The sequence below is a fragment of the Physella acuta genome, unplaced genomic scaffold (genome assembly GCF_028476545.2).
Source record: "Physella acuta isolate Inbredline_101_S28 unplaced genomic scaffold, ASM2847654v3 ptg000540l, whole genome shotgun sequence".
Classification (NCBI taxonomy): Eukaryota; Metazoa; Mollusca; class Gastropoda; family Physidae; genus Physella; species Physella acuta.
In genome coordinates, this window is record NW_026732059.1 from 168,738 (window position 1) to 182,983 (window position 14,246).

The 14,246-nt window shown below is 35.0% G+C and overlaps 1 protein-coding gene across 1 annotated transcript; it reads right to left on the minus strand.

Annotated features, from left to right (window-relative positions):
• Positions 1-3,310: 3,310 nt before the first annotated feature.
• Positions 3,311-12,411, minus strand: LOC131945921 (allene oxide synthase-lipoxygenase protein-like). The gene is made up of 15 exons (XM_059306554.1): positions 11,902-12,411; positions 11,406-11,450; positions 11,068-11,193; positions 10,623-10,720; positions 10,251-10,383; positions 9,582-9,677; positions 9,214-9,310; positions 8,662-8,779; positions 8,350-8,442; positions 7,954-8,014; positions 5,964-6,069; positions 5,303-5,400; positions 4,373-4,523; positions 3,684-3,867; positions 3,311-3,425 (listed from the first exon to the last, which is right to left on the minus strand). Exons 1-15 carry the CDS (start codon positions 12,409-12,411, stop codon positions 3,311-3,313), a joined length of 2,031 nt encoding a protein of 676 aa, XP_059162537.1.
• Positions 12,412-14,246: the final 1,835 nt, after the last annotated feature.

Sequence of the window (14,246 nt, forward strand, 5' to 3'; positions counted from 1 at the left end):
TAAAAAAAAATCATTTTTAATTTCTCAAGGGCGGCGTCACGGGAAGGTGCGATTTTTCTCTATATTCGGTATATAAAAATAATAAAAGTGAATCGCAGTTACACCGTTCATCCGATAGGCATGAAACTTTGGGAATATGTTGAGAATATTGCTGGGGAGGCTTCTGCTTAAAATACATTTTCAAATTCGCAGGGGTGACGCCCCGGCAGGGTGCGATTTGACTTTTCTTTATAACGGTATATAAAAATAAAAGTCGATTGCGGTTTGACATCGTTCATCCGATAGCCATCATACTTTAGGGAGTTAATTAGAACTCTTTAGGTTGAGGTTTCTGTATAAAAATAATTTTTAATTTCGCAAGGGCAGCGACACGCGAGGGTGCGATTTTTCTCTACATACGGTATATAAAAATAAACGACGATTGAGGTTCGATACAGTTTATTCGAATTGATGAATACTCCCACGAAGGTTTCTGGGGTGGGGGTGGGTAGGTGGTGGTTGGAAGGAGGATTTCATTTTGCATGGACGGCCCCCCGGCAGGATGCGATTCGGTCTAAACAGTGTGATAGACAATGGATAGGATGGGGCATTACAAACGCTCACTAAATTGAATCAGGCGTGTCCGCCGGCGCCCTGGTATGGTGCGATTTGGCGGCAAAAAAAAAAAATTCAGTTTCGGTCCACAAATGCTCACATGGGCCGCTGAGGGGCATGTAATACGTTGTATTTTAATAATCAGGAAAATTAACCAAGGTTAGATTATTAATTGGTACGTTTCATTTTTTCCGTAAAAAAATCGAAACAGTTTCGTCACTTTGAGAATGATGCAATTAGCATCTTTTTTTTGTGACAATCCAATCAGAAATTGAGATCGAGCATCTAATAATAGACTATTTTAACACTGATGTTTAAAATACGTCAAATAATTTTTTTACGTGTTAAAGAAAAAATCCTGTTCATTTGTGTCACTTTAGCGAATGACGCAATCTGCACAATTTTTCACAGAATGCTATTTGGCACGATGGCGCCTGTTAGTTTTAAGGAGCCAGGGGCCGTACGCGGCACCTATGCGGTAGATTAATCGGGTGGGGGGCTCCTGAGAGCGCCCCTCTACGTCCCTGAAACATGGGCGGTCACCGAAGTGTGTTCTACCTCATTATTTCGAGTAAGTGATTAATGTACACTCAAGGTTTTAATGCGGTAGTGTAGGTAAGTCCGTGTCACGATATTTATGATCCAAGCGCAGGCATTGTTTGCATTTAAATAACTCACTTTTAGAAAACAAAGTCACACGTCTAAGAATATAGGATTGGTAACGGATGGATGAAACCCTTTTTCTATTCCCGCGAAAACGCGCGGGGGACGGGTACGCTTGTCTATATATATATATATATATATATATATATATATATATATATATATATATATATATATATATATATATATATGTATATATATATATATATATATATATATATATATATATATATATATATATATATATATATATATATATATATATATATATATATATGTATGTATATATATATATATATATATATATATATATATATATATATATATATATATATAAGCAATGTATGTCTGGGAAGTTGTTGAGAATACTTCTAGGGAGGTTTCTGCGAAGAAAAAATGTTCAAATACCGTATATAAAAATAAAAGTCGATTTTGGTTTGACAGCGTGCATCCGATCGCCATCAAACTTTGATGAGTTTTTCTCAAATTTTGTAGTAGTGTATAGTATGCTATAATTGTATCCTCTCAAATTACATAGTACGTGTCGTATATGATATAATAGTAGTGTTACGTCCCTTACTTATCCCCTGATTGTGTGTGTGTGTTGTGTCGTGTGCTCGAACGACAGGTACCCTCTTTTTGTGTATAGTTGTAGCCCTTGGCTGCGTGTGTTTACATGAAGCGAGAAGTGTTCACATGAGGTGTCAGAGGGTGTGGCAGTGTGTGAAGCAGTTAGTTGTAGTGTGGCTGTGGATGTGGCTGTGGACGTGGCTAACGACAGTAGAACATTTCATCAATTATCATTTCACTGTTGTTGATATATATATATATATATATATATATATATATATATATATATATATATATATATATATATATATAAAATTTCTAATTATTGTTTGGCAGTGTTATTTAGAGTTATCTACATGTTGTATTCTGTGTTATGCACTTACACCCCTAGACAAAGAAGAACCTGATAAGTATCATATTAAAGTAGTATAGCAAGTACTGGATATGGTTATATCATCTCAAATTATATAGTGTTGTTAAATCAGTTAAAAAAAACACTGCTGAGTTTATTGTTTATTATTAAAATAATTGTAATTTAAATTATTATAATTGTTAATTATCTGTATACATTTGTATAAGCTAAAAAAGTATATCTTTAAATGTATTTATATTTATCTTTTTAGTCCATTTTGTAATTTGAAATTAGCACATAATAGAGATATAGAAGTATTTTACATTTTAAATAAAATATTTTTAAAATAAACACTAACATTAATGATAGCAGTATGGGATGTTGCTGTTGTTTTAAATGAACTTTTCACGATTTACATACAGATTACGTTTGGTGTTTGTCACTATTGTGGCAACCTTCAGATACTGATTACGTTTGTTGTTTATCCTACTGTGTTGACCCTTCAGATACTGATTGCGTTTAGTGTTTTTCCTATTGTGTTGACCCTTCAGATACTGATTGCGTTTGTTGTTTTTCCTATTGTGTTGACCCTTCAGATACTGATTGCGTTTAGTGTTTATCCTACTGTGTTGACCCTTCAGATACTGATTGCGTTTGTTGTTTATCCTACTGTGTTGACCCTTCAGATACTGATTGCGTTTAGTGTTTATCCTACTGTGTTGACCCTTCAGATACTGATTGCGTTTGTTGTTTATCCTACTGTGTTGACCCTTCAGATACTGATTGCGTTTGTTGTTTTTCCTATTGTGTTGACCCTTCAGATACTGATTGCGTTTGGTGTTTATCCTACTGTGTTGACCCTTCAGATACTGATTGCGTTTGTTGTTTATCCTACTGTGTTGACCCTTCAGATACTGATTGCGTTTGTTGTTTATCCTACTGTGTTGAACCTTCAGATACTGATTGCGTTTGTTGTTTGTCCTATTGTTGCAACCTTCAGATACAGATTGCGTTTGTTGTTTGTCCTACTGTGCTAAACCTTCAGATACTGATTGCGTTTGTTGTTTGTCCTACTGTGTTGACCCTTCAGATACTTATTGCGTTTGTTGTTTGTCCTATTGTGTTGACCCTTCAGATACTGATTGCGTTAGGGATGTACTTAGGGTCCAGGTAGTTGTACGACGGGTGTCTCTCAATATTCCTCTTGTCGATTATCTCAGAGATTTCCTCCAGCCTCTTACGAAAACTGTAGACATTCAAGAAATTTAGACAAAATTCTAATTTAGAATCATTTAGATAGTTATTCACGAAAAAACACATTTTGTAATTTAAAACTCAGTTAGTACTGTAATTTATAAAGACTATTGATTGATGTCCTGAAACTCACATGTTTTGTAACTTAGAACTTGCGTATTGAAAATACTCGTTCAAGTTAGTTACACACTATAGGTAAACATTAAAGCCAAGTATAAAATAATTTCACATTAGCTGCCTTTAAACTCACCTGTTGACTATAGCAATGGCTTTTGGGTCGTAGATGAACTGGACCTCAAAATATCCCAGGCTTTTGGTGCTTTTAGTGCTGAGAATTTTCGTGATGGTCAGCGAGTCCATGATTGAGACGATGTCCGGCAAAGCCTTGACGACATCAGCCTCAGTGGCCACGAAGTCCTTTAACATATGTTTGTGATGTAATAGAGATTGAAACATCTTTTTCAAACAGATGCATTGTAATTAGACGTTTAACTGATGGGTTTTTAAATGCCTGTAACTTGTTTAGAGATTGTGATATCAATACATATTACTCAGTTGAATTTGTTTTCTAAATTTAAACTACTATTTTATAACTCTAAGACCAATAGAGCAGGTGAGGTATAGTTTACGTGTTTCATTGACCTCGACATTGACTTAATATAATGATCTTCAGCCTGATAAAAAAATTGGTTCACTGACTTACATAAGATTCTGCGACCCCGAAAATTGAAGGGGTGTTAAGTCTATGCCTCGCTGCCTTTGCTTTTCTCTAACATAAGTCATGTACTCATCCGTGTAAAGAGAGCTCAAGTACAGACCTAGATCGGAACTCGTTACTTTCAGGTTCGATACTAAACTCTCTACCACTCGACCTCACATACTTTTCTCATAACAATCAGCAGATTATTTCCCTTACCGGGTTGCTAGGAGGGTTACCAATGAGGGTGAGTGGATAGTTTGGAGGGAACCCGTACTCATCATACTGTATGAAGTTGGTGGCCGCGTGTCCAACACTGCAGGTGTAGATGATACACACCACGATGTCCTTCAGCTGGTCAAGGCTGGTCAAGCTGCCCTTTACTGGAAGACCCTAAAACATAGTTTAAATTTAAAATCTCACGTTAGGAATATAACATATTTTGTGCTTGTGAAGTTTAATCGAAAATATTATTTGTTTTTAAATTACACATTAGGGGTGTCGTGGCCTTGCAATAGAGAACTAGACTGCTAACCCGTAAGTCTCGAGTTCGAATCCGAGTTTAAATTAGTTGAATGTCACTGAGTACACCGTGCTGTGAAACGTTAGTGAAACAAATGCGACTTGGTAGAGCGTTGGCCATATTTTTCCCTCGTATTCCGAGGTCATTGAAATAGATTAATTCTACGCCATCTGCCCAATGTGTCTTGGGCACAAACGTGAAAAGAAATATAATTAGACACTCGTTAAAATGTAGTGTATTTTATTTATAAAGGTACTCACTAAACCTAACAGCAGCATAAACATTAATGCTATAACTAATTAAATTATGAAATTAATCTTTAGACTAAAAAAATGAACATTCTTAATTAAAACTAATTTTCATACTTCATGCAATCCAGCATCATTTAGGTAATACACCCGTGATCTTTATCGCTCTGACTTTGCCTATCCCTATATACTGAAGGCAGTTTAGCCCGAATGCGAAAAATGCCTCGCCGGAATATTAGTCCCATTTGGGCAAGTGTCTTTCGTTAAAACGTCCTGCTCCCCTCATAGAGCAAGTTGGTCTGGTTTGTACATATGTTTGACCACGAATGGGCAAATATCAATGCAAATGTAATCGTTAATGGTGTAACAATACATAGACATGACACTCGGTGAGAACATACAAGTATTCCGATTCCTCCTTCAGAAAAATTTCGTTCTTCAGCCAATTCCTTAACCCAGTGTTGAACTTCATAGTCAGCCTGGAGTGTCTCGTTATCCTCTAGTGAAGATACGTATAAGAAGAAAAAAAAAGTGAAAATAAGTTTTTAAAATGGGTATGTAGAGATTTGTCGCTAAACAAAATAAGTTCCAAGTGTGAATATTGCATTTAAATAACTTCTTTATAGAGTTAGATAGGGTACAAAATAAATAGTGAACCATAGACAAACACACCAGCATACTAGAATACAAATATATATATATATATATATATATATATATATATATATATATATATATATAAACACACACACACACACATATATATATATATATATATATATATATATATATATATATATATATATATATATATATATATATATATATATATATATATATATAAATTTATATATATATATATATATATATATATATATATATATATATTTTTTTTTAATTTATATATATATATATATATATATATATATATATATATATATATATATATATATATATATATATGTATATATTTATAATACAAATACAATATACGTAAGCCTACTTATTAAAATATAATTTAAGAAAACACATTTATCCATTGTTGAAAAAAAAAACTATTACTGTAATAAAGGTCTATGTAGCTGTTGACATATTCACTGATGGCGTCGTACAACAATGTGGCGTCGTCCCTGTAGGGGTAGTTAGGTAGGACCTCAGGGTCATCCACCTGATAAAATATTTCAGTTAACGTGGTCGTATTTTTATGATAAAACACTTCAGTTAACGTGGTCGTATTTTTATGATAAAACACTTCAGTTAACGTGGTCGTATTTTATAATATATTACGTCCTTTAGCGTGTTTGTATTTTTATGATAAAATGTTGAAATATCACTTTCTGTTTATATTGCTATTTCTGTTACAACGCCTGCTTCCACCCCCCTCTACATGATAAAATACTTCAGTTATCGAGTTCGTATTTTTATGATGCGATTCTTCAGTTAGCGAGTTTGGTATTTATCATGAAAGACTGCAATTGGCGCGTTCGTAATTTTATGATAAAATACTTCAGATTGCATGTTTTCTAATTTAATGTACTGCAACAAGAACTAACTTATATGTAATGCAACAGGCCCCACATAGTTTGAGTATCAATACAGACTTGTGGACAATAAGTTTTTTGAATAGACATAAGAAAAGAATACATTATTAAACAAAAAAACAAAAAGAAAATATTGTTACTTCCATCTCTAAAACCTTGATAAATTATTACATACTAGCCATCGGTACCCGTTACACGGGCTATTCTAGTGAATTTTAGCTCTCCGCTCTTTCCATACGTATAGGATGCCCAGTTTATCATTTAAATATTTATCTTAGGGAAGCGGCACTTAAAACTTTCGGGTGAAGAGTGGAGGGGGGGGGGGAATGGCGGATACTGGTTTTTCTATATTTAGTTTTAGATCTATATATTTAAATTAAATATTTCATTTCTTCATCGGTAACCCTCAATTGATATCTTTAAACTCACTTGTTTAAAAATGTTAAACTTGTTTGAGAAATATATTTTATAATTATTTATAAAAAAATGTATTGGTCGAAACGCAATGTGCTTTACTACACGTTGAACGATAATAATGGCAAAGCAAAGAAATAACTAAATAGCCAAAAAATCAGTCACATTTTAAAATAGAAACTTAAAATTAAGAAATTTAAGTGATGTCGTTAAAAACCCGGCTGTTCAATTGTAGTTACGTTTTTTTGTCTTTTAAAAACACCTATTTCGGCCTAGCATGGGTCTGACCACACAATAGCTTATATGCTGAGAATACAGGAACAGGTGAACTCTACTTCACCTGTCCCTTGTCCCGCCATGTTCCGATAGGCAACTTTATCATTCACATCTAAATTGAAAAAAAAAATTTAAGATTGACTCAGTGTGCTTCGAACCCGTACCACCTGCATGGTAACTATCATACTATTATCTCAGCTATTTAGGCACCTTAGCTTAGTTTATGAATAAAATGGGTATTTAGGAAACTTCAGTTACGCGAATAGGCCCTATTATTTCAAATGAAATTAGCCAAATACTAGCCAAGCAAACAAAGATTTATATAAAATAATCAAGGCCTGAAATAGTTTAGTGTATAAACTCATTATTGGCGTACGTCTCGTTAAGTAGACCTAAATCAAATTTGAATCAAATCGTTCATTTCTTTATATTATTTAAAATTGGAAGATGACACATTAGTTTTGTGTACTTTCTTTTATGTGACAGCATTGTTTCATATTATCTGCAACGACAATAAACGCTTTAGTTAAATCTGATTTACATTCAAATATGTCTTTATTTTTATTATCCTTCTTTAATTAAAATTTAATTTATACATTTATACTGTCCACTATATTATTCTAAAAAAAAGTCCGTATCTCAAAGTTCTCCAATTATCGCTGAACAGGCTGACGACGTTGCCAAAAATATTGCTGACAGAGAGAAGTGCGCACATGGGCTTTTATATATTAGGATAGTTACTTCCATCTCTAAAGCCCAGATAAATTATTACATACATATATATGATCAAATGATGACTAGAAATGTATCATACAACTGACCCCTCTACGTCTCAAATCGTTATGTAACAGCCCGTGTTGTTCAACTGACCACTGCTGGAAGCTGAAATCAAAACAAATCAACGAATAGAATAATTATTGATAAACTTTTGCGATAATACTTTTTATATTAGTAATGAAACCCCACGCTCTCTAATTAAAAGTTGTTTCTGTTGTGGTTGTGCTAAAAAAAAATCATCAAATGGAAGTGTGTGTAAAAATTAGGTAATAAAACCCATTTAAAAAGCATTAATGTGTTAAGCCTCTGTGCGAAGTTAAAGCACGTAGCTAACTGTTGTCGTGCTTATATATATATATATATATATATATATATATATATATATATATATATATATATATATATATAAAGTATGTATAGATGAGATCTGTAGCACCGACCCTCTTTCAACGAGCTGGTACATCCCCGTGTTGCCGTAGCTTGTTGTCTTGTCCACCCACCCACCATCATCCAGTAGCTCAGACAGTGCTAGGCTAAATCAGAGTAACAGAACAGACAGGTGAAGTCATTAGTCAGTTAACGGTCATGGTAATCAATTCATGTTTGAGACTTATCTTTGAACGATATTTGAAAATTAACTAAAATAAATATCCTTTCATCGTTACTTAATGATGACTAATTTAAAAAAAGATAACATTTACGCCATGTTTTATAAAAAATATTTAAAGTGCAAGTTGTTTAACTCTTTGTACCTGTTGATGGCATGCAAGTACAGGAAGTGTGGAGCTAAGATCTTAAAGACCGGATGTGATACAGACAGTTGACGATGTGTCGCCAGAGAGAATCCTTCCATCAACAAGTGGGTGAAGCCTGCAACACACAGGGGTATATTGGGGTACACACACAATCAACAGGTGGGTGAATATTGCAGCACACAGGGGGTATATTGGGGTACACACACAATGTAAATATATTTTACCAAAAATATATAATATATGTTATAAATACATGTCAATAGAACACGTGTCATCTCCAAATCTAGTAAAGCAGGTATATCAAAACTTACCTGTGTCACCTGTATGACTTGTGATGGGATGAAGGTAAATCAAAACTTACCTATGTATCACCTGTACATCTAGAGATGCAGGCCAATCAAAACTTACCTATGTATCACCTGTAGATCTAGAGATGCAGGCCAATCAAAACTTACCTATGTGTCACCTGTAGATCTAGAGATGCAGGCCAATCAAAACTTACCTATGTATCACCTGTAGATCTAGAGATGCAGGCCAATCAAAACTTACCCAGATGTGTCAGTGCCTGGTGGTACAGCGCGTCCGCGTGGTTGAACCACATCTTGACCAGTGTCCATGTCCAAGTTGGGCATCCTGGTGTGAAAATCTAAGCAAACATCATGCACACATTAAAATTACAGCCAGGCTAGAAAACTTGGGTAACGTGTACGTGGTGCTGTGTATTGCTTAGTGTATTAAAAAGTGAAAGTTTTAAAAACATGTTATGTGATTCTCTTAACTTTTGAAGTTATTATGTAATGAATTTTAAATCTCATCGCTTGTAAATTAACTCTGCAGTGGTCGTTAGCGATCGTTAACACTTTTACGTCTATAACAGCCACAACTTTCCGAATGAAACGTAAAATGACGCCACTTACCGGATTGTCAATTCCAGGTCTCTGATTCAGTTGAATGGCCACAGGTCTGAGTGTGTTCTTGGTGTTTAGGAAGAAGAGGGCAATTGGCGCGCACAGCTACAGCAGTCGATTGTGATATAAAAAACAATATATAAATAATAAATATATATAATTTAGCTGGACTGCTAACCTGTAAGTCAGCTAAGTCTCGAGTTCGAATCCGGGTTCAAGTCAGTAGACCGTCCCTGAGTCCACCCAACTCTGATGGGTACCTAACTCACGTTATGGAAAGTAAAGGCTGTTGAGCATAGTGCTGACCACGCTATCTCTTCATAAACAAGTGAACTACTTCACTTTGCCCTATAGACCGTCAGGTTTGTAAAGGGAACTTGACTTGAAATGTATATAATACATATAATATTAACAATAAAAAATAAAATAGAACATTAAAAAATGTAAACATGATTCTCTTAATATTTAAAGTCATTATGAAGTCATAATGTAATGTAAGTTTTAAATCGGTGCGCACAGCTAGAGTACTATCTACGTAATATTAGGAGCATGTTTTAAAATAAAATACAGGTGATAATACTTGTGTCTGACATAACATGATGTAAGATTTGTGTCTGAACGTTTATCTAATTTCTTTGTCTAAAACGATGCATGTTGTAACCATTATATCGACCTCACTTTTCTATTTTCTTTCAACAGTAAGCCATCCATAAGATGTAGGTCACACATAAAAAGTCGTTTCTTCTCCAGAGCTTGAGCTAAAGTTAGACCCTCCAGGAATGGTTGAAGTAGGTCATCTGTTACTGGGAACCTGTTGAGTAAAGTGGGAGCGGAGGGGGGGGGGATAAACATTAAACATCAGAGTGTAAGATACATCATTACTTAATTGTGCTTTTTTTTAATGCTATAAAAAATCGTATTCAAATAACAATAATAAATATTAGAAATGTGTTCTCCGTTTCTTTTTTATTAAATACTTTTAGCAGTGGCTCTTACGACATCTAATATTAAAACATGAAGATTATTTTAAAACATGTGATGTTTATTTACTTTGAAGGAATGGACGTGACCAGTTCAATTATTGAATGATTTAATCCCGCCACTCTTTGCATGGCGAAATATTCGTCGCTTCTCCAGAACGAGGCTCGCTTGAATAAAAAATTAAGCTAAATGCAATAACTTTTACTAACTAATGAATAAAACAATGAGACACTAAGAATTCCCTAAAATTGTAAAAGTATATTTCTAGGTATTTTCAATAAAGTGTTTCTTCCAAATTTCTTTCTCTCGGAGCGTGGGCGGGGGAAGGGGGGGGGGTTGACTTTTCAGATGCCTGGAAGAAGCTATGGTTACAATGGCAATTCACTAAAGTCTGGAGTTTACGCTAGTTAGTGATAGCACCAGGTTTGAATAGCTTTAACTACACCTCACATACCCCACAGTAAAAAAAAAGTTTATAAATATAAACAGAATAAACACATTTTAAACACATTACCTCTGGTATGTTGAAATCTCCAGAGTAAATTTTCTTGATATCATCCAAACACTTGATGTCAAGTTTAAGCGCTTTAGTGTAGTCTGCTGTCTTTTTCAGCTTAATCGCTTGTTTTCCAATGGTTAGCTAAAATATAGAAATATAAGAGATTATTTGAAACAGCTTTGGCTTTACGCAAAAGATATAGACCACGGTTCGAATTAAATAAAACAAATACGTATTTTCTGTAGGATGTTAACGTATAGGATTAAAATAAGAAATAGTGTCATTATTTAAGTAACTAACAACTCCTTAATTATTTCAGTGTGTTTAGTGTTTACTCATATTGAAATACTTACCATTTCTTCCAATTGAAAATGTTCTTCTTGTGGGACTTTCTTGACCTACAAAAAAGTTCATAAAGCTACCAATTAATATTAAACTCGATTATGTGCAAATTGTAAAGGTTATTAAATAATAATAATTTTGATATTTTTTTGGTTAGATCTTGCTAGTGTGATCATTAAAATCAATGCTGACAAAATAATGGCCATAATCAATGGTGACCAAGTACAGAACTATCAATTGTGATTAAACATAAGACATAATTAATGTTGACCACGTCAGAATATTCACTAATGGATGACCGCTTAAGAATTTTCACTATAGGGTACCCACGTAAAAAGGTTCACTAAATGGTGACCAAGTACAGAACTATCAATTGTGATTAAGCTTACGACATAATTAATGTTGATCACGTCAGAATATTCACTATATTGTGAAAACGTAAGGAGGTTTACTAATGGGTAACTAAGCACAAATGTACGAGGAATGTTAACCACACAAAGAGATTACCTGGCACGGCCCACCAGGGAACTGGGCAGGGAGCTTCTGGTCCAGTTCGTACAGACTCCTCGTGACCCTGAGCTCCGCCTTCCTGGCATCCCCCACAGGTTTGGGCTGACCCTGCGGCAGGCTTGTATCCAGGTGCTGGATCCTGTACACAACGCCTTTCCTGATCCAGCGAAACACCGGAAACAGGAAAGTCTCATTCGTCTCAAGATTCTGGACCTCAACCTTATCAACGTACCAATCTGAGAGCACCCCACAGTTTTCTATACGCAGCTCTAGTTCTGTGATCTTCGATGTTCTCGATAGCTGGGCCGTGTCCTGGCCGCGGAGTTTAAACGTGTCAATTTTCCCACGCTCAAAATCGTCGACAAATGTGTGGCTGAGGTCAATGGGTGGCGTTGAGTTATTGCGGTCATCGAAGAGTTGGAGTTTTACAGTAGCATCGGTGCCAGCCAGGTCTCTGTTTCCGGTGTAGGTGATGACGACAAAGAGAGGCTTGTTATCACGTTCCATCTTGGCGTTTTGTCACAGGTGGACACTTTGAATCTTGGAAAATCAATCGGTGCGACTGAGAAACAGATTTGTTTTTAAACAATTGTCTAACAAACTGTTGTAACAGTTGCTAGGACCTCAGTGTAGAAAATTATATCAACGAGAGACGAGAAGACTGGTTTAGTGACCGTGTTGCACCAAATATCTTTTAGATGTCACCTTCAGCAGACTGTTTGACGCTTATATAGTCTGGATGATAAGACCAAGCGAAGCATACAGTGTTCATGTTTAATGCGTGGGTGTATTTGGGGGGAGGGGGGTAGCATACTATATCACGAGGTAGAAAATCAGCGATGCACATACACAAGTCTTAGTTGGTGTGGGCGGTGGAATCGATCGCCCACCTTATGTCTCCCAGTTTCATCGGTACGAGGTCATACCTTTACCCAAAGTCATGTGTACAGTTACGGTAAACTCTCGTAAAAACAGGGAATATTTTTTAACAGTACCACTCGGATGTTGTTTCTGTTTAATAATTTTTTTTTATTCTTCCTTTTAATCCACAACGAAAGTTTGATGACAACAATAATTGAAACAATGGAAAAAACTGTAGATAGCCTCAAAATGACCAAACAAAGTCGAAAGAAATATTTCTTTATTTGGTCATTTCATTTTATGTAAATAAATACTGTTGAGATGAAATGTCATTAGTCGTATTAACACAGGAATGATCCGAGATTCTGATCGATGTCTTTTAGTATTGAAAGTATGACTGTAACATTTAAATCGATTTTTTTAGTATTGAAAGACCCTGACCTACAGTAATTTACACACTAGAGACGCCAGCTATCTGACAAGAACAACTGAGACCAGACGATTAAAACTCGTGTAACCGTTACGGTTGGATTGATTAAAGATCGCACAGTTGATACGGATAACTGAACTAGTAGGTATAACGTTACGGATATTCAGCTCATTTTACATCTAGCACACGATGATATAATATCAAGAGATTGATGATATACTTATTTAGAGATTGAAAATATGCGTATCTATTGATTAATGATATACGTTTCTATAAATTAATGATATACATATCTAGAAATTGATGATATAGGTACTTATTTAGAGATTGACGATATACTTATCTAGAGGTTGAGGCATTAATATGTGTGCTCAATGTGTGAACTGTATTTGTAGCTGGAGGTATTATCACTATTTTAGCTAAATGCGTTTTAGCTAGATTTGTTATTAATATTTCTAGCAGCATCAGCAAGCGGTGCTAGCAGCATGTGTAGTATGAAGCGCTGATTGGGTTTGCACTAGAGACATTGTAGGCCTACCTGTGATTCCTTAAATTTTTTTTATGTTAAAATGTCGTTTTAAATATTCAATGCACCTTTCTAAACAGCACCACACAAGTATACGTTGTTTCCGTATAATGTATGCCCCACATATTAGATTCAAATTTTTTTAATTATGTAGTAGCATTTATTAATCCTCCCTGCATTACAACTAGAAAGTCCCATCCACACATAACAGGACTTCTCCCTCCTCATGTTGTCGTTTCTAATCAATCTATTCCTCAGCAGTAGGCCTACGTCTACAATGTTGCATGTCACGTTGTACTTTTAATATTGATAAAAAACAAAGACAATTGAAGTGTTTGATCATTTATCAATGTACGACTTTTAGCTTCAATTGACTATATATTCGTTGTAAAAGAAATACCAAGACGATTTATAAAAAACACAACCTTGAAACTGATCTAACTGCACTTGATACAAGGCCTGACACTAACCAGTGCAGGAAGGTAGGACGGGCTTGTGACCTCGTGAGTCTACCAACCGTGTCAG